This window comes from Gymnoscopelus microlampas, assembly GCF_963454915.1.
Source record: "Gymnoscopelus microlampas genome assembly, chromosome: 7".
In the NCBI taxonomy this organism is placed as follows: Eukaryota; Metazoa; Chordata; class Actinopteri; order Myctophiformes; family Myctophidae; genus Gymnoscopelus; species Gymnoscopelus microlampas.
Window position 1 is genome coordinate 9,153,855 of NC_139944.1, and position 27,454 is coordinate 9,181,308.

The 27,454-nt window shown below is 41.1% G+C and overlaps 1 protein-coding gene and 2 long non-coding RNA genes across 7 annotated transcripts in view; 2 read left to right on the plus strand and 1 right to left on the minus strand.

Moving 5' to 3' along the window:
• The window catches only part of grm2b (glutamate receptor, metabotropic 2b), a gene marked incomplete at its 3' end in the record, with an annotated part of 50,741 nt that extends 27,726 nt beyond the window's left edge, over nt 1-23,015 (plus strand). Inside the window, exons 5-11 of one of the 4 annotated variants that reach the window (XM_084063408.1) lie at nt 45-265; nt 1,214-1,509; nt 2,524-2,724; nt 3,643-3,882; nt 4,944-5,270; nt 22,146-22,335; nt 22,942-23,015. In XM_084063408.1, coding sequence (XP_083919534.1) covers nt 45-265; nt 1,214-1,509; nt 2,524-2,724; nt 3,643-3,882; nt 4,944-5,270; nt 22,146-22,335; nt 22,942-23,015 — 1,549 coding nt within the window. Of the gene's footprint in view, nt 1-44; nt 266-1,213; nt 1,510-2,523; nt 2,725-3,642; nt 3,883-4,943; nt 5,271-22,145; nt 22,363-22,935 lie in introns of all 4 variants that reach the window. The other 3 variants (XM_084063407.1, XM_084063409.1, XM_084063410.1) reach the window with 3 other exon arrangements.
• LOC311049671 overlaps nt 1-27,454 on the minus strand; it is a 331,395-nt gene that overhangs the window by 131,380 nt on the left and 172,561 nt on the right. The window lies entirely within an intron of this gene.
• LOC311049670 lies at nt 14,873-16,552 on the plus strand. 2 transcript variants are annotated; one of them, XR_014601214.1, is made up of 4 exons: nt 14,873-14,936; nt 16,007-16,074; nt 16,256-16,280; nt 16,473-16,533. It is a non-coding gene; the product is annotated as an uncharacterized lncRNA (long non-coding RNA). The 2 variants fall into 2 exon arrangements; XR_014601215.1 differs by having other exon boundaries at nt 14,877-14,936; nt 16,007-16,070; nt 16,473-16,552.

Below are 27,454 nucleotides of genomic sequence, written 5' to 3' on the forward strand. Positions count from 1 at the left end.
GAACCACTGCTATACCAATAACTGTGCCTTGCCTTGCCTTGCAGTCTGGAGGAGCATGGCTGCAGTGAGCGTAGCCTGCGGGACGGCACCTTTGAGCCGGAGTCTAAGATCATGTTCGTGGTGAACGCCGTGTACGCCATGGCGTACGGCCTGCACAACATGAGGCAGGCCGTGTGCTCCAACACGTCCGGAGTGTGTGACGCCATGAAGCCTGGCAACGGAAAGAGATTCTACAAGGAGTTCATACTGAAGACCAAGTTTGAAGGTGAGACAAGTAATGAAGGCAAACATTAGACCAGTGTTTAAAGTTTTACTATGTAATTATGCAAATGTTGTTGTTTTTTTGGACCAATAATTTCCCTCCAGGTCAGCAGTTATCAGCCACCGGAGTAGTGTGGTGGTGTTTACCTGCAGAAACACATTTCCCTCTCGCTGTATTTTGATGTTTTCACTGTTTATTTTGGTGGCCCAAAAACCTCCCCGTCTACGAAAAGAAAGAGTGAAAACACTCAAAATAGAGCAAGAGGGTGTGTTTCTGCAGGTAAAAAAAAACAAATAATATTAATAATAATAATAATAATAATAATAATAACATGTGTTTTCATTTTTCTGGTTCAGTAATTTTCGCAGTCTGATAAAATTGAGACATTCATCATTGTTGTACTTAGTTACGGGTGGGGATATGTTTGCTTCTTGTTAGACTGAATTAAATACATGCATTTCCTTTTGTAAAAAACATGGCCTGCTGCATAAGACTGACCTTATAGAACACTGTCATGGAAGCAACGCAGATGCAGCAAATCAAATTAATAGCGGGTGTGTTAGATTTAGGTGTGTCAATGTGCATTTGTTGACAACTGACTATGGTTGCACGTTGCTCCTCTGGTTAAGAATGTACTGTATGTTAACCACATTAACCCTGGCATCCCTGTTTTGGGGATATTTGTCACAATTTGTCCCAATTTGTCAAGATTTCTCAAAATGTCTCAAAATGTTTCAAAAATGTCCATGTTTTCAATTAAAATAAAAAAAGAAACGTCAATCTACCAACTCACAACGCATCACAATGTGACACATTGTGAGCTTGCAGATTGTACAACAAACTATATGGGACATCAATAGTTAAGAAAACGTTCTTTTGTTTTTATAAATCGAACGCTACAGCTCTTGATGGCAGCTTCTGTCAACGTTGCTATATCTTGCTTCCTCCCAGCTCCGTTCAGACCCGGCGACACCGACAACATGGTCCGCTTCGACGCCCACGGCGACAGCATCGGCCGCTACAACATCTTCCACTACCACAAGGAGGACGGCAAGTACGCGTACAAGAAGGTGGGCTACTGGGCCCAGAACCTCACCCTGAACACCAGCCTGGTCCGCTGGCGCGAGCTGCGGCCGCCCACCTCGCAGTGCAGCGACCCCTGCAGGAAGAACGAGATCAAGAGCATGCAGCCCGGAGACGTGTGCTGCTGGATCTGCATCCCCTGCCAGCCCTACCAGTACCTGCAGGTAGGCCTGTATAGCCTAAACCATTGGTTCTCAAAGTGGGGTCCGGGGACCCATAGGGGTACTTGAGGAGGTTCCTAGGGGTCCCCAGCTAAATGATGGACAGGAACCAAATGGACTCTTATGGGTCTGTAACTCTGAGAGTGTACAAATGGAACCAAATGGACCCTAACGGGTCCATTTGGTTCCATTTGTACACTCTCAGAGTTAAATTAACATAGATTTTACAATATGAATTGGGGTCCCAGAGGTATAAATGCCATTAAATTGGGGTCCGTAGCCTAATGCATGTCCTTGAAATTAAAATGGTTGAGAATCACTGCTAGAGAGCCGTAAAAACCTTCTCTTATTGGGGTCCCTGGCTTATCTTTTCAAATGGGAGTCCGCGGAGTAATAAGTGTCAATTTGGGGGTCCTTGACATGAAAAAGTTTGAGAACCCCTAGCCTAAACAGTGGTGGAGAAAGTACTCAAATGTTTTACTTTAAGTAAAAGTATCAATACTGCAATGTAGAAGCGCTCTGTTACGAGTAAAAGTCCGGAATTCAAAATGTACTTGAGTTAAAGTACAAAATGATTGGTATCAAAATGTACTTAAAGTACCAAAAGTAAAAGTACTAAAAGGCCGAAATAGCCTAGGTATAAGATAGGACTAAAGTGGTTAATGTATGTTTTATAATGTAATAATTTATATCTGCAAAGTAACTAGTAACTAAAGTTTTCAAATAATTGCAGTGGAGTAAAAGTACAATATTTGCCTCTGAGATGTAGTGGAGTAGAAGTATTGGATATTGGAAATACTCAAGTAAAGTACAAATACCTCCAAATTTGACTTAAGTACAGTACTTGAATACATGCACTTAGTTACTTTCCACCACTGGAAGAGAAAGGCTGTCGTTTCCATTAATCTTGGAATAACCACAGGGTTGAAAATGTGCTTTAATCGCACATTAATTATTATTAAGATGTAATTCAATGCTTTGATGTCTTGATTGTGACAACCCTACTGTACCTTGCAGGGTGAGTTTGCCTGCGCCGACTGTGGCTACGGCCAGTGGCCACTGGCCAACCTGACGGGCTGCTACGACCTGCCCGAGGAGTACATCCGCTGGGAGGACGCCTGGGCCATCGGGCCCGTCACCATCTCCTGCCTGGGGATCCTGTGCACCCTCGCGGTGATCGCCGTGTTTTTCAAGAACAACGACACGCCCGTGGTGAAGGTCAGAACTGTCATGTTTTTTTGTTCGGATCTTTCGCTTAGATCTGTTTTTCTTGACCCCGAATGTTAAGCATGTGATCTACCGTAGATAGCATGTTGTTTAAATGTTGCCAGGTTCATTGTTTACCTTGTTTACCATCCTCGTTTCCTCTATTATTGTCTCCGCCAGGCCGAAAGGCATGGCGAGAGAGTATGTTTTGCACCCTGTCCGTCCGTGTGTCCGTCCGTGTGTCCGTCCTTCTGTCTGTGAGCAGCTAATCTCCGGCACCGTTGGCCCGGTCGCTGCGAAACTGTGCACACACACTCCCTGGATGCCAATTCAGAACCTCTGGCCCGAATCTTTCAGATTGGCCTGTTATAGCGCCACCAGGAGACATTTTTTGATACTACTCCTACAGATTTTGTCCAAACATCACACACATCGGGACACAGTATCTCTAATAGTCATGTGATCAACACAGATCTGTCCGATTTCCCATATTCCATCCTGATTGCCTAAGATTGGCTTCCAAATGTTTGCAGGATTGGTTCGTTTTGAACAAAATGCCTCAAATCATGAACGCAGCATGCAATTTCAGTGAAGTTTCGCACGCACATTCCCACTAGGCCGAGGAAGAAATGCCACCCTTTTCACATTGGCCTGTTATAGCGCCACCAGCAGGTCTAATTTAGCAAAACACCCTTTTGGAACAAAATGCCTCAAATCATGATTGCAGTGTCCGATTGCCGCGAAAGGCCGAAGAAGAAATGGCACCCTTTTCACATTGGCCTATTGTAGCGCCACCTAGAGGCCACAATAACCGGCTCCGAGGAGCACTTTTTCTGTTTACCTTGTTGTTTCCACCACAGCTTGTAAGTCACTGTATATAAGAGTGTGTGCTCAGTGCCTAAATGTGTGAATTGTGATTGTAAACTGCAGGCCAGCGGACGCGAGCTCTCCTACATCCTGCTGCTGGGCGTGTTGATGTGCTACAGCATGACGTTCATCTACATCATCAAGCCGTCCACGGTGGTGTGCACGCTGCGTCGCCTCGGCCTGGGCGGGTCCTTCGCCGTGTGCTACTCGGCGCTGCTCACCAAGACCAATCGGATCGCTCGCATCTTCAGCGGCGTCAAGGACGGCGCCCAGCGGCCGCGCTTCATCAGCCCGGGATCCCAGGTGCAGTGGCGTGAAGAAATAACTGTGTTACGAGTCAAGGTCCCATGTGTTACTTGAGTGAAAGTACAAAAGTAATTGGCATCATTATATACTTAAAGGTAGGGTAAGTGATTTACTTTTGTTAAAATAAGTGTTAAATAGCTCTATATTCTGATGGTACTCTTTGCTATAGAGCGTTGTTCAGTAAAAGGAGTCTCCCATGTCTCTCCAGCTCTTTGTTAAACAGAAAATGCATTTTCAGTGCTCTCTCCTGATTGGCTTAAATTTCGTCACCTACCTGAAAATGTACTATATTCTGTTTACTAAAGAGCTGGAGAGACCCCTTTGACCGAACAAACTCTCTGTAGCAATGATTACTCAGAATCACTATTATATCAGAGTAACACCCTATATCAGAATATAGTACTTTAACCTTTTTTTTTAACAAAAAAAAAAAATACCCAAAAATATCACTTACCCTACCTTTAAAGTACTAAAAGTGAAAGTACTCATTATGCAGAATGAGTCTCATTTCACAAGATTTTTTATTTGTTTGTAGCATAACAAAAGCTCACAACACTTCACATTGTGACACGTGAGCTTGTAGATCTGCTCTAGTATAATTCACGGCTCAATTGGTTAATGCAATGTTTTGTAAAAATACAAAGTAACTAGTAACTCTGTCTCTGAGATGTATTGGAGTAGAAGTATCACGCACTGAAAAATGGACGTAGTCAAGTAAAGTAAAAGTACCTCAATATTATACCTAATCACTTGAACCCCAGCATCCATATTCTGGGGGGGGGGGGGGGGCAAAAATAGCAGATCTACAAGCTCACAATATGTCACGTGACGCGTTGTGAGCTTGTAGATCGGCTATTAACCACTTTAGCACTATCTTATACATGGGCTATTTGAAAATAGCCGATCTACAAGCTCACAACGCGTCGCGATGCGACGCGTTGTGAGCTTGTAGATCTGCTATTTGTTTTTCCACCACTGCAGAAAACAGAAAAGACACTAGTATTGAGCCCTGATCCATCTATCTATCTATCTATCTATCTATCTATCCATCCATCCAGGTGGCCATCTGCGCGGCTCTGATCTCCTGCCAGCTGCTGGTGGCCGTGGTGTGGCTCCTGGTGGAGACGCCGGGGGTCCGCAAGGAGGTCAACCCGGACCGGCGGGACGTGGTGACCCTCAAGTGCAACAGCAAGGACTCCAGCATGCTGCTGTCGCTCACCTACAACTGCGTGCTCATCATCCTCTGCACCGTCTACGCCTTCAAGACCCGCAAGTGTCCCGAGAACTTCAACGAGGCCAAGTTCATCGGCTTCACCATGTACACCACCTGCATCATCTGGCTGGCCTTCCAGCCCATCTTCTACGTCACCGCCAGCGATTATAGAGTGAGTATCGCCGCGACGACGATCAGTGGTGGAAAGTAACTAAGTACATTTACTCGAGTAGCTACTGCACTTAAAGGACGACTTCACCGCTTTTCAACCTCTTTCAACAATCTTCATATAATTGGTCCTCACTAATACTCATGATAAAATTGTACCATTTTTTTCTACTTGGTCTGTGTCTCATAGGAGGGCTGTGGACAGTCCAGAAACCCGTCTACCAGTGACATCATCGTTAGGCACGATTTGTTTTTCCAACAAGATTTCACATTTTTTATTTAGATTTTTATTAACACGAGAACAATGGCTTCTTTTATTGCATTGCAACTTTCCAGGAATAGAAAGCCTGCAGTTTCTATTAGCTTGGATTCCCCATTGATGATGTCACTGGTAGACGGGACTCTGAACTGTCCACAGCCCTCCTCTGAGACACAGACAGAGTAGAAAAAAATTGTACCATTTTATCATGAGTATTAGTTTGAAAATCGGTGAAGTCGTCCTTTAAGTACAATTTTGAGGTATTTTTTCTTTACTGGAGTGTTACTGCAGTTTCCAAGTACTTTTACTTCTACTCCGCTACATCTCGGATCCAAATATTATACTTTTACTCCACTACGTGTATTTGAAAACTTTAGTGACTAGTTACTTTGTAGATTTTTATTATTATTGCAAAACCTACACTAACCACTTCAGCTCTGTATTCGTTTCGGCCATTTGAAAATAGCCGATCTACAAGCCCACAATGCGTCGCGATGCGACGCATTGTGAGCTTGTAGATCTGCTATTTTCTATTTGAGTACTTTTACGTTTCGTACTTTAAGTACATTTTGATGCCAATACTTTTGTACTTTTACTCAAGTCAATTTTGAATTCCGGACTTGTAACAGAGTATTTCTACATTGCAGTATTGATTCTTTCACTTAAGTAAAGCAATTGACTTCCACCACTGGTAACAAAGATGCTGTACAACGGAGGTTCTCAAAGTCGGGGTGCCCCCCCAGGGTGTTCCCAGCTAAATTATTGATATTTAGGGAACCAAATGGAGTGATTTCAGCAGAATGACTTGTATTCCAGCACAACTATGAAGAAAGAAAATGCCATCAGCACAGCGTTATCACATAATGCAAAGCTAGTCTATAATTGACTAATCCCATGGGTGTTTATACACGTAAGGAACTGGGGAGTCATTTTCAAATTCTATTTGATCACCCTGTCTTATGAAACTCCTGGCTTCCTTTCATGTGGCTTGCGGAGTCTTTCAAGGCAAGAACAAAGACTTTCGAATGCATAAGATCAAAATATACATAATATACATACCCCGTCATTTCCACCCACTGTCCATCCGGGCTATGGGACCGCAACCACGACTACAGATCCCATAGTCTGCGAGGACCGTTTACAAAAAATGCTAATAAACAGACTCTTTGAGTCTCCGCCAGTCATCAAATTATTGGCTTAGGAATGCGACAAAAAACAAAAAGTCTCCATGAATTCAAGGCTTCATGGGGTGTGTAATTGAAAGAAAAAGTAGTTTTTTGGCCGCGTTCAAGTTCAGATGAATTGGCCAACCCGCTGAGGAGAAAACGAGGTTCAAGACAGACAACGTTTTTTTTCATTTTATAGCAGGATACAAAATATATATTGAATTCAATTCAACTCTATTTGATGATGCAGTTTAACATAGTTTCAGTACACATAATTAAACTGATGTGCTGCAGGGGGTTTATAGCAATTGCAAATGTTCAACTCTTGTCCTCTTGCTGGGTTTTACATAGGCGACAATGTAATTAACATAGCTTTCATTATCAGAAAACAATTTCTTGTATTAGGAGGTCCACTGAGACTTTTATGTGCAACTCATGCACACAATTTCATATTAGATGGATCTTATCAAGGTAGGATCACCTTGACAAATGTTAATGTACTGTATGACTCACAGGGAGTGTTGCCAAGTCTGCTTATTATAAGCGATTATGGGCTTGCTTTCCTGTGAAGTCGCTTGCAAATATTGGAAGTTGGGGTTTGCTTCAGTTTAACCACTTTAACCCTATTCATCGGCTATTTGAAAATACAAGCTCTACAAGCTCACAACGTGTCGCGATGCAACGCGTGGTGAGCTTGAAGATCTGCTATTTTCAGAAATATCTTGATAAAAGAAATATTTAAATCTGGAATGTTTTTGAAACATCTTACAACACAAATCTTGTATGGGGGGCATGACATATTTTCAGATGGGGTTCCGTCGCCAAATACATCTTAATTCGGGGGTCCTTGACATGAAAATGTTTGAGAACCACAGCTCTAAAACAACATTACAATAAGTTTGACTGGCCTGCCCTAGTCGCTTATTTTGGGCTTGTTTTCATAGACCTGGTTTCTAGTTTCTCTCGCAAAATCTGGCAACACTGTTCACAAGCTCCGTTTCAAAAGGGACATGATCTGACGTGAGTCTTTGTAACACTTTATTGCTGCAGAGGACGCAAAGTTTCATGTGTTTAATGATCAGAGTGAAAAATGGACTATAGTAACGGTCCACTGTGTACATACAGCTTTTAGTCATCGCACAAAGGACCACGAAGTAACTAATTGCAACATTATGCATTATCTATAACTTCTGTCTGTAATGCCACACTGAACAGAGTTAGAAATTAGAATACATTGTTTTGGTGGGTTGGAAATGCGTCAGCGTCCGGTAGCACTTCATTTATCTAGAGTAGCCTATGACAAATAAGGCAAAACAATGGGCATAAAACTGACAAAGGATATATATACGTTGCTAATGTTGGCTTTGGTTCACTCAGTGAATAAGCTAGAGCAGGGGTCTTCAACAGGGGGTTCGGGACAACTAGCGGGTCCTCAGAGTTACTACAGGATTTTTTTTTTTCATTAACCACTTAGAACGCTAGAATTCCTTTTCTGAGGGGAACATTAGCCAAAAATAGCAGATAGCAAAGAGGCTATAGGTGTAGAGGGAAAAAGAGCAGACTAAGTAAAAACATTTTTTTTATCTGAAACACAATTTTATACAATATAGTACAGGGGGTCCCTGCTTCATCTCTCTCTCAGCTAGGGGGTCCTTGGCCTGAAAACGTTGAAGACCCCTGAGCTAGAGGCTACTGACACACTGCTTGGTCAGGGTGTACAACAAGGCCTTAGCTACACAAAATGCTAGGCGTCTGGAGACAAGATTAACCTGGTAGTAATCATCACCAGGGCCGTCATTTCATTTGGGCTCCCAGGGGATGGTGATCATACAGCATGTGCATTTAACCTCAAATTCAATAATTGAATGCACCTTTTCTCTGATTAACATTATATTAATCAGATTTTATATCAGTACTGAGTGCATCTCAATCCATGGACATTATAGACATGTCTGCAACCATACGGTATGTTCATTAGTCACTTTCAAGCTGGTGTCTCTACTTTGATGTCATTATAGGCAAACATTTAGATTTTTTGATATATATTTTTTACAGCAAAAGTAGCTGATCAACGGCAGTGGTTCCCAAACCTTTTAGCTTGAGTCTCTCTAGGGACCCTAAACTACTGAAAAGAGTCGATATACAAGCTCACAACACGTTGCGATGTGACATGTTGTGGGCTTGTAGATTTGATATTTTCACTACTTCCTAAAAGGTCATTTAAAAATATATATATTTATGGAACTCCTTTTTGGAATTCGCAACCTATAAAAATGTGTCCGGGACCCCAAAACGGATCCCGACCCACTGTTTGGGAAACAGTGATCTACAGGGCTTAAGTGTTTACTTTTTTTGCCACCACATCACAAGATACTTAAGGAGTTGAACAGATTGCTTGAGCTGGGTGTACAGGCTGTTGCCCTGCCACAGAAACCACCCAAAAAGCAAGACTCAGACACAGGCCTGGCGACTATACAAATACAGATTTATTGTTAAGTAGTTAGAGCCAGAATTACAGTAGAGAGAGAGAGAGATTAGATTATTGTACTGTATACGTAATGCTGTGACCTGTTTTATGTTATATGCATGCTTTGGCAATGTAAAACATTGTATCATGCAATAAAGCAATTTGAGTTGAGTTAGAGAGAGAGAGAGAGAGAGAGAGAGAGAGAGAGCTGAGCATTAGGCTGGCAAGACGCTGGAGAGCCAGGCAGTCAGGACAGACTGGCGACATGCAGAGTATGGTATGCAGACAGCAACAAACTGATTGATTATCCTTGACTATCACACATGGACATTGATAGTCAATCATCATCATAAGATAAGATGGTCATAGATCTTTAATTATACCCCTGGGGAAACACAGGATATGTATCCATATATAGTCCTTATGATTTATGAGTGTGCCAGTGTTAAGCAGGAGTCAGTTATACCAGTGGACAAACAGAGCAGAACAGATTGTTGCGGACAGGCAGAAATCTTTATTTTTTCGTAAATTAATGCCCTACGTAGTTGTACAAGAGTGTCACGCAAAGGGAGCTAAAATAGTCAATCTACAAGCTCACAACACAACGCGTCACTAAATAATAACTACAATAACTTTTTTTTCTCCATTTCTTGACAAGTAACGCTCTTGGACATACAAGGTTTCCACCCGACAGCGACAATATGTGGGTCAGGACCCTGATGGCTTCTGACAGGGGGCTTTTTGCAGGGGGACGATGCAGCATCAGAGCAAGTTTTGGCTCTGTACTTAGTCTGTTATTTTTTTCCCTCTACACAAAGACTTTTGCCGAAAATAGCCGATCTACAAGCTCACAACGAGCTAAGTAGGGGTGTGCCGATATATCGTCCCGCGATATATCGCGATACGTTTTCGCGACGATTTTTTTTTTACACCAATCAAAATAATCAGGCATGCAAACAGCCCCGAGGTGAAAAGGGTGACAACATGTTGTTTTTTTTTCGGGTCAGGTGTCACACTATTGCCCTATTTGGATTCAAAACGGCTGAAAAGCTGCAAGTTTGCATGTCTGAATAATGCAAAAACAGAATTATTTGTTTGCGTTTCCTTTTTTTTCTCCCCCATTTATTTTCATAATAAAAAAAGTGCGTATCGTATCGTATCGAAATCGTATCGAAGTTGTGAGCCAAATATCGTATCGTATCGTTTCGTGAAATTAGTGTATCGGCACACCCCTAGAGCTAAGGGATGTGCTATTTTCAGCGAATGTTCCCCCAAGAATACGGATGCTTGGGTTCAAGTGGTTAATGTAAACCAGGGTTGTTGTTTTTTAAGCAATATTTTTGGGGGATTCTTGGAGGGGGTATGAAAAAGTATTTGAATTGTTGTTCTGTTGTTTTCATGTTTATTTTCATGTAAGTTTTCATACTCTGCACCAGACGCGGAAATCCCAGGGGGTACGGGGGAGATTGGACCCCCCCCCCCACCAAGTCATTTAGAATAATAAAAATGTATGTTAAAATAATTAAAAATATATATTTAATAGAACCTGAACCCACTTATGCATTATAAGTTATTAATAATGAAGAATTAACATAACAGTGTCAAATTAGCTAGATTAGGAAAAAAAAGAAAGAAAACCTCACAATTTTGGCGAGACCCCCTTTAGCCTCAACCCAGATTTGCGCCACTGCTCTGCACCCCAGTTTTATTAAGTTGGTTGGTTGGGAGGGGATCCAATTTGATAAGCTAAGCTCGATTGACCGACTTAAATAAACGGACCTTTGCCTTATTCAAAAAATGATTTGTAAACCCTCTGTTTGAGTCTCAAACCACTACCTAAGTCCCAGCAATACTCTGTAAGGTACTAATAGAAGTATATTAGGATTATGAATGAAAAGCCATTGTGTTAGGGAACACAATTATTTATTCATGAATATATATATATATATATATATATATATATATATATATATATATATATATATATATATATATATATATCAGAACAACCTAATGTAGAATATTTGAGCAAAGAACAGGCTATAAATCAAGTTGTTAAAGAATATAAACAAGGAAGGAAAACAAGTCCAAACAAAAGGAAAATAAAATGTTTTAAAAACGATTTTCATTTCATTGCATTTCAAACTTTATTTATGCTCGAGAGGCACTGAGGTTACTCTCATTTGCAGTCGAGCGAACAATATAACAACAGCAACATACATCAAGAGACAGACAGGAAGACAAAAAACAGGAACTATACAAGCAGCTAGATGCTAAAATATAAAGTGAAATACTAGGTACATTAAAAACAGTTACAGATGAGATTACACAATGAAGCGTGATCAAGGATTTAAACGATGCAAAAAATGGCACTGAATCAAGTTTTAAAGTGCATTGAAGGGCAGTCCAGGAGTAAGTGGCATTAAAGGGAAAAGAAGGTTTCCCAATCTCAGTGTGACTGTAAACCCTATTGACTTGAAGTCAAATAAAAACATTTCATCTGGTAAGACTCCCAAGACAAAATCTCAGACAAATACGAGGGATGGTTCCCAATGAGAGTTTTAAAAATAAGTAAAAAATAATGATGTTGTGTCTCTGTTAGAGAAGGCCGACCCACCATCATCATGTCGTAAAGCACACAGTGATGAGTGTCAAAAAATAGCCCCCTTAAGAACGAGTTAATACTAGCTGTGTGTTCGGTCATGAATAAGATCACGGATACAAGCGGCCGAAATTAGTTTTCTCAAGCGGGTGGCTGGCGTCTCCCTTAGGGATAGGGTGAGAGGTTCAGTCACTCGGGAGAGACTCAGAGTAGAGCCGCTGCTCCTTCATGTGGAAATTAGCCAGTGAATGTGGGTTAGGCATCTACAACGGCTGCTTCCTGAGCGTCTCCCTTTAGGGAGGTCCTCTGGGCACGTGCCACTATGAGGAAGCCCTGGGGCAGACCAATGACCAGATGGGGGGGGGGGGGGGGGGGTTATATCTCCACGCTGGTTTTGGAATAGGCTCAATAGACGGATTTCCGCACGACGTCATCACAGAGCAGAATGCGCAATCTGCGCATGCTCGGGGAAAACGAATTGTTGCGCCGTTCACTCTGTTGTTATGTTCGGGAGTTAGATAGCCATAATTCTGCTATTATAGGCATAATAGGCATAATGCTGCTATTATATACAAACAGATCCAACTTCCGACAAATCATTTTTATTGAGTAAACAAGGTATTACAAACTGCATAATGTAATCTACTTTCATTAAACCCGGTGAAGATCATTTATTTTATGAATGGACATTTGACCAGAGCTGCTGCGGGTAATGGTGCCCTCTATAGGCTACCCCGGATCTGCACGGTCATATCCTCTCATGTTTACTAACAGGAAACCTGTCTATGCACACCAGCCATATTGTGAAGACATTCACAGGTGTTACCAATGATACTAATGAAGGCTCTGTTCCATTCTGGTCAAACAGAGTCAGGGTGCTGATATTGTGCATGTTGGCTCACTGGAAACACTCTGTTACACCAAGTGGCTCTAAAACTTGGGTCCAGGGACCCTCATGGTTCCTTAAGGGGTTTCCAAATGGCCCCTTACGAGTGTGTAACTCTGAGAGTGTAAAATAGAACCAAATTTGTACACTCTCAGAGTTATGGGGGTCGTGGAAATTGAAAAATCTGAGAACCACTGTGCTATCAGAGAACCACTGTGCTACACTAAATGGAACAGAGCCTTCATTAGTATCATTGGTAACACCTGTGAATGTCTTCACAATATGGCTGCTGTGCATAGAGCCTATTTCTCAGGTTCCCCCGGCATGAAGTGGTTAATGTTGCCCGGGAAAGGGAAGTCTGGAGGTCTCTGCTGGAACTGTTGCCCCCGTGCACTGGTGTGCACGGGGGCAACAGTTGAAGGTGGATGGATGGACGGACTTTGTAAATGGGTGTGGCTGAATCTGCTCCTCATCCCCACTAGCACACAAGTTGCAAGTACATTAAAGATGGGATGCCTTGATTTTCAGTGATCCCCCCCCCCTAAAACATAATCATATGGTTATAAGAAATTGTTAAAATGATGTTTTTATGTGGACACGCCTCCAGTTCATTAAGTATACCTGGTTCTCACCTTAGCACCTCCTCCACCACCCACCTGTCCTAGTCCCTCCTCGGTCTCGAGACTGAGACCGGTCTCGAGTACTACAACCCTACCAATTATACAGGCAACTCATGTCCAATTTAATAAGTGGAGAGGGCTCAAGTGATTAAGGAAATGCCCCCACTCAGTTTTTTTGGTACAAATCAAACCCTGGTGGTGTGAAATTAAAAGGCTAATGAATTACAAACACAGTGTTTGTAGTGATAACACCGACTGGCTGTTTCCTAATGTGCATATTTAAACATGAAAGCTTTCTGAGTGGTTTATGCATCCGCACATGGCATGTTTATAAGTGATTTCACATCTAGCTGTGGGGGTCTGCAAACAGAAGACCCTGCATGGCCCCTGGACTGCAGGGCTAACCGGTGGCTGGGGAGAGACTCACTGCCCCTGCGCGGCGTATGTCCTCGGCAGTCAGCTCGCATTAGCGGCTGAAATATGACGTTGCTGTCGGGCAGAAACCTTGTATCTCCGTAGTTCAACAAGAGCGTCACACAAAAGTAGTGAAAATAGCTGATCTAAAAGATCTACCCACGTTGTGAGCTTGTAGATCTGCTATTTTCAGTACTTCATTTTTTTTAAATAATAATAAAAAAGGAACGTGTTTGGACATACAAGGTTTCCACCTGACAGCAACGATGACTAACGAGGCTTTGACTTGGCCAGGACAGCCAGCAGTGATTATAGCCTAAACTTGACCTTTAATTTGCCCTGTTATCCAGGAACATGCAAATACTGCACATAATTTATACACTTGTAGTGTAAGTAGTATAACATGAGTAAAATACATTATGCATGACCACTGGATACAAGGTTGTACGGAGCCCCTGAAGGGACATTACTAGGTAGATTGTTTGAAGGGTAGGTACATTTTTTGGAAGGGTCGCTTTATTTTTAAAACGTGGCGGTTTATGTTTTGTGGTATGGGGAAAAGAATAATATGTTGGCAGAAAAGAAAACGAGACTATAAAACATATTTTTAGGGGATGACATTTATTTAAAAAGGGGAAAGATTTTTTTTTGGGGGGGGTGACTTTATTTTTAAAAGCTGGCGGTTTATGTTTTGTGGTATGGGGTAAAAAATTATATGTTGGCAGAAAAAAAACGGGGGGGTGACTTTTTTTTTAATAGTTGCTTAATTATTTAAGGGTGTATAAAATTTATCTTTTTAGTGTATGACATTTTTTGAAAGGGGGATGATTTTTATTTATTTATGGAATATAATTTTTTGTCTGATAAAAAAAACTTTTTGTCAAAGTTTTTTTTTTTTTTTCAATGTTTTTTTTTTTTAGGTTAGTTTTTTTTTTCCTGCATGACTTTGAAAAAAAAAAACTTAAAAAAAAAAAAAAAATCTTTGTAAAAAAAAAAAAAAAAAACTTGGACCAAAAAAAAATATAGCCTATCTCGAAAATAAAACCTCTCCTTTTCAAACTCGTGCGCACGAGTTTGAAACTCGTGCGCACGAGTTTGAAAAAGCACTTTATTTTGAAGGACAGGGCTTCCGTCAAAGGAGTTCCGGCAACTACGTCCCTTCCTCTTTGACCAAATTTGGTCACCAGACTTTCCACTTTCCACCACGGAGGAAATAGCTGGTCAGCTAACGGTAATTTGTTTACAAGGAAATGATTGTAAGTGATTATGTGCTCTCATTAATCTACCGCTATCTGGGAGAATTAATGAATGAATGAATGCGTGTGTACAGCTTGCTTACTAACGTTAGCCATTATGCTAGCTAACGCTAACGTTAGCACCGTTAGCTCCATGGGTAGCACCCAGCTAGCTAGCACTGGCACTGACCCACTACGTTAATGTACGTTGCCGATCATATTTATGTTGTATATGGCATTGGTTCTCAAAGTGGGGTCCGGGGACCCCCAGGGGTACTTGAGGGGGTTCCAGGGGGTCCCCAGCTAAATGATGGACAGGAACCAAATGGACCCGTATGGGTCTGTAACTCTGAGAGTGTACAAATGGAACCATAACGGGTCCATTTGGTTCCATTTGTACACTCTCAAGAGTTAAATTAACATTGATTTTACAATATGAATTGGGGTCCCAGAGGTATAAATGCCATTAAATGGGGGTCCGTAGCCTAATGCATGTTAAACTGGGGGTCCTTGAAATTAAAATGGTTGAGAATCACAGCTAGAGAGCCGTAAAAACCTTCTCTTATTGGGGTCCCTGGCTTATCTTTTCAAATGGGGGTCCGTGGGGTAATAAGTGTCATTTTGGGGGGTAATAAGTGTCATTTTGGGGGTCCTTGACATGAAAAAGTTTGAGAACCACTGGTATATGGAGTGCAGCGTTTCAAAGTGATTTAATTCTAGGGAGAGAATGTCATCATATATTGGCTGGCATGTTCTATCATGTTCTATCACATGAATAACGTTAACACCAAAAATAGCAGATCTACAAGCTCACAACATGTTGCGTCCGCGACGCGCTGTGAGCTTGTAGATCTGCTATTTTTGGGGCCGACAACGTTGTGCGATGTAGCATATATATACTGATGCAATATCAGTTGTATGTACAATACAGGCTATTTAGAATAATTTAGCACAGCTAAAGGAGAGGGCTGTCAAGCTAAGGTAAAGCAATAAAATATGTTTGGCCCCTGTAACCCCATATCAACAAATACTTCAAACTATCCAAATGGAAATGTCAATAAAATGTCTATTGTTTTAAATTCCAACTTCAGCTACAAAGGCAAAGCTGGTGTCATCGATAGTGGATACATTTCCATGCCTGAGGGACTGTCATGGGTCAGTAAGTAAAGTTAATACATTGTTACAAAACATTCCAATGTGAATCCTACTGTAATGTGAACCATTATTGGCAACTCTGAATTTCAGTATTGCTGCTGGTTATTTCCTAATGTGTGCATGTGTGTTTGTGTGTGTTCTTTTCTGATAACTTTCTCTACTTTATGATGCATGTTTCAACCCAGGCCAGGGAGGAGTCACATGAAAAAGGTAAAGCAAGGTGTCTCTTGGATTGAAATAAGGTACAAGTTGCCCTTCTATCTCAATCCAACTCAAATGTACAGTGACTACTGTACATTTAGGAGTGGATGTGACTATGCTTTTTGCAACAAACCGTTCTTGTAAACTTGGATGTTCATCTATCACCATTAGCTTGAGTTAATCTTTTTCTGCTCTTCACAGAATCAAATAACTGCAGACAAGCCTTGCCAAAACATGTGGCCACCACTGCAGACTGCAGATGGGACAAATTCAATCCAAGCCATAATCGAAGAGTTGCTGCATCTAGTGGACACTCAAGGCATGGTGAGGTTACATCTCACAGAATAAGTTTAGTACAGACTAAATCGATTATTGTTTGTGCCTTACACATTTTTTTGTCTTTTGCTGTCTGTAGATTTCTCAGGATTTCTCGATGTTAAATCCTGAGTGTACTGGGAGATGAACCCTGAATTCTCTGCGAAGATCACTCATATGGCCGGCCAGGAAGGAGAAGACGGGTGACCTTCGCGTCAACATACAGTAGATTTGCTCTCAGCTGGTATTCACATAGAGCTCACATACTCCGGGAGCAGTATGGGTTAGCGCCCCAGCCTTGGTCTCCAGCCTTGGTCTTCCGTGAGGAAGAAGCCCAACAAACAGTTGGATCATGCAGACACATTTTTTGTAATATAGCCTAATATATAAGTTGGCATAAGATATTGATAGCTAATTACAGTGACATTATTTTAATGCTGTGTAAGGGCAGGTATGTGTGTTCCACCTACATGTGCATTCACACTCATGTTCAGTAACTTTGGACACTATTTGGACTTGAGCACTACTGGGGAATTAACTCAACCTAGACTCCAGATATAGTGACTTGACTACAGCACTGGAGCTTTGGAGTTCAATTTAACCTGTTGTATCAACTTGTAATAATCTTGTTCTTTCCTCTCTTTTCTTTTCTTCTTCAGCCTGTGGCAAACCTGGTGCAGTAGCTGACCGCAGCAATCGCAGAGTATCCATATGTTTTTATGCTAGGGGAGGGGCATCAGTGTTCCCAAGCTTATGTGATAATAAATGGGGCGGCCTTGGCGCACCCATCTCTTTTGGGTGATGGGTGTTTTAAAGCATTTTATGTCTTCGATCTCAATTTCCCTGAAACCATGTTCCCAGGTTTGGGAGTTCATTCAGACTTTCATCTTTGACATCCCAGGAAGCGAATCCAATGCAGTTAAATGAATGAGATCTCAACTTGCTGTTATGTAGGATGACATTTTGTTAAGGTGCATGGAAGGAGCTAGTAGGCTTCCAAGATTTCAAAAATGGGTTACCCCCCACACCCCTGTTCAATGGTTCAAGTCATCCTGATGATAGTAAAGTACACTAGCTTCCAAGAGTTACCCCCCTCCAATGGTTTGAGTCTTTGTCATGTAAGCTAAGTATACTTCAAGTGCAAAAGAAAAAGGTTTTTTAATTGGTCAATATTTTTTGGCCAAAGGCTTTCTGTTAGCAACATGAATGTGGGAATGTATGTCAGCATAGCATGAGATAAATGCAACATTTAGCATGTAATGACTTATGTAATGAACTAAGATCTATATGTTTTGTGGGGTAATACTATTCAACAGAGTTCAACGTGACATAAGCAATTGATAATGTAGGAAACAGCAGTCATGAACATGGCAAATGTCAAAGCACAAATGTCTTATTTGTAATTCTTGTATGCACTTTTAATTTAAGCTGTCATTTATATCAGTGTGTATGTATATGTGTATAAATATATATATATATATAACACACACACACACACACACACACAGCTTTGGTGGAAAACATCGGATTGCTGCTGGACGCCCTGCCAAGGTTACAACCTGACCTGACCATGTCTACAGCCAGCCATCTAAGAGGGCTTGAACAACACACCCAACATGATGACACAGTGATGATGTGATGACACAGTTATTGCTGATGTATACATTTCTGCAAAGAGTGGCAAATAAAGACCCTGATTTTGTAGGCTACATGGTTGTGATGAGGAGTTAAAGTGACCTATCTATTTGATTTATTATTTCAATAACTTCAATGACAATAGCTGTACCTTAGCATGTCAATGAATTAGAAAGATGACCCAAGACGACTCACCTCTGCATTCACATGCCATTTGAGGTACTTAATAGCTGCAATAGCAGAACATGACCCAAGATGATGAGACGATGATTAGCATGTTAATTAGAAAGATGACCCAAGACGATGATTGTTAGAGTGAATCACCTCTCTTTCACTTGTAGAAGTTGGAAGTAAGTATAGAAGTAACTTATTTTTGATCAAAGTAGTTTTTCAATCCTGTAATCTCATTCACATAATATGGGCTCCAGCAGTAGTTAAATAGGTCTATATGGTTATACTGTATACATGCATGCATGTATGTTTTTATTCTTTTTTAATTTGTAGAAGTGATTCTATAAATAGGCGAAGCTCTCTCTCTAAGCCTATCTAGTTTTAGTTCTCCAATAGCTGCAATAGCAGAAGCATGAGGCATGTTAATGAATTAGAAAGATGGGGGCATTATATAGGCTACTCCATTCTACATTGTATTATTACGTTGGTGGCATATTATAGACCTACTTAATATTCTACAATTTATTGAAACTAAAAAGCGGCGCAATTACTTCAGACTAAACTTGCATTAGAAAATCGTCCAGAAGAGAAAAGGGGGAAATAATAATGACCCGTCCGAAGGGCCACTCTTCCTGGGTACCAGATGGGACGAGTGCCCCCCTCCCAGCTCTGGAGGTGTGCCTCCGAGCTCCAGGTGGGTCCCCCGTTGTCCCTGCCCGAGCCCCGGAGCAACTCAGCAGAGGGGGAAGAGGGGACCCCACGCTTGCCGGGTAGAGACGGTCCACGGGCCGCCCGGAGCTCCGAGGCGCACCTCCAGGGTAGGGAGGGCACTCGTCCCATCTGGTACCCAGGAAGGGTGGCCCTTCGGACGGGTCGGGCAGCTGAGCACCGGCCGACACGGGGAGCCCCGTGGACCCCTGGCCGGTCCACGGGGACCTCGGTGGAACCCCGGCTGCCACCCCCGCCACGGGGACCCCTGTGGACCCCCGGCCGTTGAAAAAAAAACTTTGAAGATGAAACAATACTTGAAAAAAAACACTCACTTTGAAAAAAAAAAACTTGGAAAAAAAAAATAATCATCTTTGAGAAAAAAAAAAATCTTTGAAAAAAAAAAAAATCTTTGAAAAAAAAATATTTTTCTTTTTCTTTGAAAAAAAAATATTTTTCCTCCTTTTCAAAGTCGTGCGCACGACTTTGAAAAAAAAACACTCACTTTGAAAAAAAAAACTTTCTTCATTTTGAAAAAAAAACTCACTTTGAAAAAAAAAACTTTTTCTCCTAAAAGAAAATCATCCCTCTTTACAAAAATGTCATTCTCTAAAAAGATTATTCTATACACCCTTTAATAATTAAGCAACTATAAAAAAAAATGTTAACCCCCCCAAAACAATCCTTCCCCTTTAAAATAAATTCACCCCCTAAATATTTTGTTTTTATAGCCTCCTCCTTTTTTTCTGCCAACATATGATTTTTTTCCCATACCACAAAAAATAAACCGCCAGCTTTTAAAAATAAAGTGACCCTTTAAAAAAAATGTATCTACACTTAAAACAATCTACCTAGTAATGTCCCTTCAGGGGCTCCGTAAGGTTGCTTGTGCATTTTAACCCTTTAAGACCGGGAACGTGTCATTTTAAGATTTCTTTGGGCTATTCAAAAACAGCAGATCTACAAGCTCGTAGATAGCTTGTAGATATGCTATTTTTGAAAAATCGTGAACATTTGTGCAAATCTTTTTATATATGCTTCTGGGGGTCCCTGAAACAACATATTTTGAGATGGGGGTCCGCGGCCAAACACGTATATATTTTTTGAAATTATAGCAACATAGGATTTAGAAGACATTTGTAGAATCCCCCAGAAGCAAAGATTTGAGTTACAAATGTTTGCTTTAAAAATATGTTCAAAGACCCGCGATTTTCCACGATCTTTCCAAAAAATAGCAGATCTAAAAGCTCATGAGCTTGTAGATCTTAATGGGTTAAGCATACATGTTTGGAAAGGCATTCTATATACTAAATAAATAATATGGCACAACAAATGTGTCATCCTCTATTTGAATATTAGGATGTGCTGACTTTGGGGTTTCTTCCAACATTTGCAAAACAGAGTAGTCGAGTATGTTACTATACTATACAACTACATGTGCAGTGGTTGGAGGTGGTTTGGACCCTGATGTCGGGGTATAGGACACTTAGTGGTTGACAGCAGTCCTGCCTGAAGCTCATAAGCCCAATATCCCCCATGGTCAAGCTGTGATTTTGTCCGCAGATGTCTGGCAGGAGACCGGGGTTCGAATCCCATCGAGGACACAAAATGTATGGATTGCTGCTTTTAAGGAGCTTAGAATGTTTTTTTATTTTTTTATTGACCATCTTTTTTTCTTTTTTTTTACTTCATACTGTGTATGGTCAACAGGGTTCATTTATCCGTGCAAATTGCCCTACTTTCAATTAAAGGTCCTTCCACACTGGCAGCGCTGGGAATAAACGCTCCCAGAGTAAACTCTAAACAGCAGTTTAAATGAATGCGAACGAATCGCACGGAATAAACGCTCCTGGTGTGCAAGGACCTTACACTTTTAAACCTTTTAATTTCACATAAAAATGAGAAATGCAGTTGTGAGATGGCTGCAATGACGGCATCATTAAGGCCTCATAAACACTTGCTGCATTATTAAGCAGACGAATGCGAGAGATCCTTGTTTGGGATAAGACTGTGTTGCTGTTCTTCTCCAAGAACTCCGAGAAATGAAGGGCGCTCGGGTGGCGCGGTTGGTAAAGTACCTGCCCACCACAGAGGTTGAGGGTTCGAATCCATTGTGGTGCGTCCGGCATATCACATCCATCTTAGCTGCTCTTCACTGGTTACCTGTTAGTTTCAGAATAGATTTTACGATTTTACTGATGAAAGCATTGAATGGACAGGCTCCCAGTTATATCTCAGACATGCTGACACCTTACGAGCCTGTGTGCAGCCTTAGACCCTCAGCTACGGCTCTCTTGGTCATTCCCAAAGCCTGCCTCATTACAAAGGGCGACCGGGCCTTTGCAGTCCGGCCTCCTAAAGGCTTGGGAACGCTCTACCTGAGGACCTAAGGCTTGCGAAATCAGTGTCATCCTTTAAATCCCTTCTGAAAACCCCCCTCTAAGTCCTTCTCTTAAGTCTTCTTGCCATGTCAGTGTTTATTCAATATTTCTCTTCCTGTGTTTTTTGTTTTATATCATGTTATTTCATTCACTGATCTTATGTTGTAGTTTTATCCCTTATGGGTTGTCATCACGCTGCTCTTTTACCTTGTTCTGTAAAGCAGTGGTTCTCAAACTTTTTCATGTCAAGGACCCCCAAATGAACACTTATTTGCCACAAATTAGATAAGATATGCCAAGGACCCCCATAAGAGAAGATTTTTACGGCTCTAGCAGTGAATTTCAACCATTTTAATTTCACGGACTCCCAATTTGCATTGCATCCATGCTTTAGGCTACGGACCCTCATTTAATGGCATTTCTATCTGTTCAACCCAAATTGATATTGTAAAATCAGTGTTAATGTAACTCTGAGAGTGTACAAATGGAACCAAATGGTCCATTTGGTTCCATTTGGTTCCATTTGTACACTCTCTGAGTTACAGACCCATAAGGGTGAATTTGGTTCCTAACTATCCCCGGACCCCACTTTGAGAACCAATGCTGTAAAGCACTTTGTAACTATGCTTGGAGAAGCGCTAAATTAATTCATTATCGTTCTCAGGTGCAGACCACCACCATGTGCATCTCGGTCAGTCTCAGCGGCTCCGTGGTTCTGGGGTGCCTCTTCTCCCCCAAAGTCCACATCATCCTGTTCCAGCCGCAGAAGAACGTCACCTCACTGAGGGCCGCAGGCAACCGCTTTGGTACCACTGTGTCGGCTGCTTCAGCTCCCAGCTCCAGCTACTCAAAAGGTAACTTCCACTCACAGCCGGTCCATAGTGGCAGTATAGCCGCAGTGGTGGAAAGTAACTAAGTACATGTACTTAAGTAAGATTTTTAGTTACTTTTTACTTTACTAAAGTTTTTCCAATTTGCGATACTTTTAGTTCTACTCCACTACAATTATTTGAAAACTTGAGTTACTAGTCACTTTGCAGATATAAATTACTATATTATAAAATATACATTAACCACTTTAGCCCTATTTTGTACCTAGGCTATTAGAAAATAGCCGATCTACAAGCTCACAACGCGTTGCATCGCAGCTTGAAGATCTGCTATTTTCAAACATTAGTACTTTTTACTTTTGGTACTTTAAGTATATTTTGATGCCAATACGTTTGTACTTTTACTCAAGTAACATTTTGAACACAGGCCTTTTACTTGTGGTATTGCTACTTTTACTTAAGTAAAATATTCGAGTACTTCTTCCACCACTGCGTATAGCTCTCCCCTAATGGAAGTCTACTTCCAATTATCAGCACAATTTCATTTCTAAAGCTTATACCAATGAATAAATTTGTATTTTAACCGACTGGTATGGCAGCCTAAACTGTCATTTATTCGTGCAGGATCAGGATCAGCCTCTAACTACGTGCCAGCGGTTTGCAACGGTCGTGAGGTGCTGGACTCCACCACGTCTTCCTTGTAGAACCAGATCCCGTTCCAGTTTTCCAAGCACAAGAAATCATCATTCCTTCACAGTCGTCCCTGCATCCAACAAGACCGCTCCTCTGCAGTCGATCACCCCTTCATCCCAGGGTGCATCACCATGCCGGCTTGTCGTGGACATATTCGTTCAACTTACATTTTCGCCTTGGACTAAATGGGCGGCCAATAATATGACCCGAAACCATAGACTGCGAAAAAATATGGACTAAGGGAACGGTGACGTCGCACACCCACTGGTTTCTATACAGACCCGTTTTGAAGCCACTTTTTTTGGCAAATTCAAATCCACCATCCAGTACCGAAAAAGCAATCGGGAAACAAATGCTATTGGCTGGAAGGACAGCGAGGGCGGGTCTTCACTCAGTAGAGCCAGTAGAAGGCCTAGAAGCACACTGCTTTATCATTCATTAAAAGAATTTATGGGACCATAATTTACCATAATTTGATTACTACGGTAATACAATCAAGTGTAAAGTCTGGTCAAATCCCCATTGTAATCAATGGCGTGGTAATTGGGGGGCGGGGGGGATTAGCGATTAATGACAACTGCAGGGAATTCAGCACTTCCTTATTGGCTTCATTTTAAAAACCGGATGCTTGCCGCCTGCCAGATAACACATAGATCTAGTGGACTCCTAATGTGCCATTGTGTCTATGCTGTTGTGCTACACATTTTTAAATGATAGTATTTCTACATGAATTAAATCAGTGCACTACCTATTCTGAAGAAAACCTGGGCACTGGCAAACCAGCCACCGCAGTCCAAGTCTATTCTGTGTTTGGGATTTTAATAATTGAGTCTTATCATTATCAGTCAGGCAGTGCTTTCATTGCACATTATAAGAACAGAAAGTAAAAAAATAAATAATAATAATTAAAAGTCCATTGTACAATGTACAATAGTTGCCTTCAAACAGTTGAATGCTGTTTGAAGGCATTAAAACTATTCTTTTGCATTGTACAGTTGTCTCCCAACTCGGACGTTTTTGCATTGGATTTTTGCCACCTTGGAAGCGCTAGGACTCTTTGGACACTTTGTGTGGCCAACAAAAAAATGAAAGGTTTGCCATGGACATGGAAAAGACTCATCATTTGTCTGTGTACAGACTCTTTGACGACCCCTGCTTCTTCCGACAAGACGACTCAGTCAGCAGTCAGTGTTGCCAGATTCTGTGAGAGAAACAAGCAACCAGGAAAACCAGCCCAAAAGAAGCGACGATGGGCCACATGAGTACTTTAACACGCACATCAGCTATTTGAAAATAGCAGATCTACAAGATCACGACGCGTCGCGATGCGACGCGTCGTGAGCTTGTAGATCGGCTATTTTCAAATAAAATCTTGCGGGGAAATTATAATAAGCAGATCTGGCAACCGTGTCAGCAGTCATCCCTTCATAAAACAAGACTGCCCGTGAAAGAGAAAGAAAGAAAGAAAAAAAAACTGTGCCAGAAAACTATAGCTGCAGAGAGACAATTCTGTTCGTATGGACTGAATGTGGCAACAGTAGGCTGCTTGAAACTGTGAAAGCTAAATGATGTTGGCGTGACAGACTGCCAACTGTAAGCCTTTTTTGTATAGATTGATCATTGCTGTGATGTCCTTGGTTTACAGGTTTAGACGTGTTGAATGCACTGCGCCTCGTCATGAGGTCTCGTTAACTTGAGTGGTTGTGTAACAATCATTGTGTAATACATTTGATCTTGTCCTTACAGTGCTGTGAATAATATCCAAATGTTTCTTTAGATAATGATTTGAATATATATATATATATATATATACATAATATAAAATACAATTTCCCCATTCCTTTTAAACGGCAGTGATATGCAATTAATCATATTGTGATAACAAAACTAGACGACTACTTGATATAAAGGACAATGTTTTAATGTTTTAGACTATTGTGAAAAGAGTTTGTGCTTGTAATTTATGTAAATAAAATGTTTGTTTTTTAATATTAAAACATGACATGGTATTTTGTTGAAGTTATTTAATAGACTCATCCAATATGTTTTTTGTACAATATCATGTCTGATGTTTTGGATCCCTTGCCTTTTTTTGTGTTTTTATACTATTGTTCTTTTTTTTTTTTTTATACATTTTGTCTCACATCTAACTTTGATGCTGGCTACTTCACACTATTAAATTGACCTCGGATAGACAACATTACAATAAATAAACAAGGAATAACATATGTCTCCATATTTCAACTTTTTATGTTTTATGTTTTTCATAAATTAATGCCCTACTTCAACCTACAAATGCTGCATTAAAGTGGTGAAAATAGCAGATCTACAAGCTCACAACGTATCACATCGCGGCGCGTTGTGAGCTTGTAGATCGGAATATTCAAAACATGTCTTTAAAATATTATACATATAATACAAAAGCAGCAACGGTATGACTTTTCAAAAACACAGGAGAACGGGCATGTTTATGTGAATCTGGTTTGATAACTCGGATGTGATTGTTGCATCACACTGCCTCACAGCACTTAAATATGAGTTGAAGTGTAGTCATAGCTGAGTCCTCACATAGGCTCAAAGCCACGCAAATTATAAATAAGCCTCATAATAGCCTCAATAATAATACTCATTTGAAGTTGACACGTGTGTCCTGGTTTAGCCTCATTTTTACATAATTGTTTAGCCTGATGAAATGCCTGATCCAAGATAGGGGTTGTCACGATCATCAAAGATTAGTTGTCAGTTAATTGTCATACAAATAATTGCATGTGTTTTGGGGGATTGGACATTGGGGACATATACATAAAAAGTACATTTCTGTTTGCCTTTTAGGTTTTGCAAGCAAAAATTGCACAGGTCAGACATGACAAATAACTACAGTATACATACAGTATACAAAGAAATGAGTGACAATGGTACGAAAATAAATAATGTACTATGGCCAAAACAGGCCATATGTAATACTTTTTACACTTTTAAAAAAAGCAAGAAAACTGTAGTGGAAAAAGACGATCTACAAGCTCACAATGCAATAAGGCATTGTGAGATCAGGCATTTACAAAAAGTCACTGACTAGGTAGTGTGAGCTCCCCTCCCCTTATGACACACACACACACACACACACACACACACACACACACACACACACACACACACACACACACACACACACACACACACACACACACACACACACACACACACACACACACACACACACACACACACACACACACACACACACACACACACGTGCGTGCCAAATAGGACTATACTGAAAGCCTTCAACATGACCTTTCTTTAAATATGAATAGCCTACTTTATTCCTCCACATGTTACATAGTATTGCTTCCACTGGGCAGCCAAAAAAAGGTGCACTGCCTGACGACATGCTTATTCTAGAGCTGTGTGTGTGTGTGTGTGTGTGTGTGTGTGTGTGTGTGTGTGTGTGTGTGTGTGTGTGTGTGTGTGTGTGTGTGTGTGTGTGTGTGTGTGCATGCGCGATAATACTAATTTGCCAATCATACTTGCAACTAACAACACATATTTCATAGAGGTTTATGTCACAGTATACCACCAACGTAAACCCTACAGGGGTCTATTGGTCCATCTACACCAAATCTCTTTGCTGAAAATAGCTGATCTACAAGCTTGTAGAGATTCTTTGCTGAATGTTCGCATCAAAAAAGGGACACTGGGGTTCATGGATAGTTTAATAGGAATATGAATGAAAAACGTTAGAGAACGTTAGTAAAGGTCACTGAATACCCCCATGCCATTTTGCTGGACATTGCTGTGGTGTGGGTGATGGCAGTCGACTCACATCTGGCCCGAGTCAAACGTCATTAGTTGGCTGTGACAAGACACCTGTTGTGCATCCATCTAATAGATGTGTGCAAGATCAATCAGCCATGTCATGACATCCTTTACATGTGCTCTGGCTAATGTACCATCTTGTCCTAAGTTCCCTTCTTTCTACAATAGAAATGTTTGTACCATCTACCTCACTGTATCCCTGACTCTGGATCCTCATATCCCTTTTCAGTTGCCAGTGTTGCGGTCAGTTTGCCACATTATGCCACCTAGACTGGGATCTGGGAAAACAAGCCCAAAAGAAGCAGCTATAGGCTACATGAGCACTTTAAACCTACAGTATATACATTAGCTATACATTGGCAACGTGTCGAGATGCGACGCGTTGTGAGCTTGTAGATCTGAAATGTTCAAAATAATCTGAGTGAAAATGTGAATAAAGTGTGACACAAAATATTTTCAGAAAGGGGCTGCAGACAAATATATATTAAGTTGGGGGACGTTGACATGAAAATGTTTGAGAACCACTGGTTTCAACAACATAGGAAGCCAGCCAAATGGGGAAAATAGAACCCGGGGAAAATACTAGGGATTTCTTGAAATACTTCTTGGTGTATTTTGTTTGGTATGTATATGT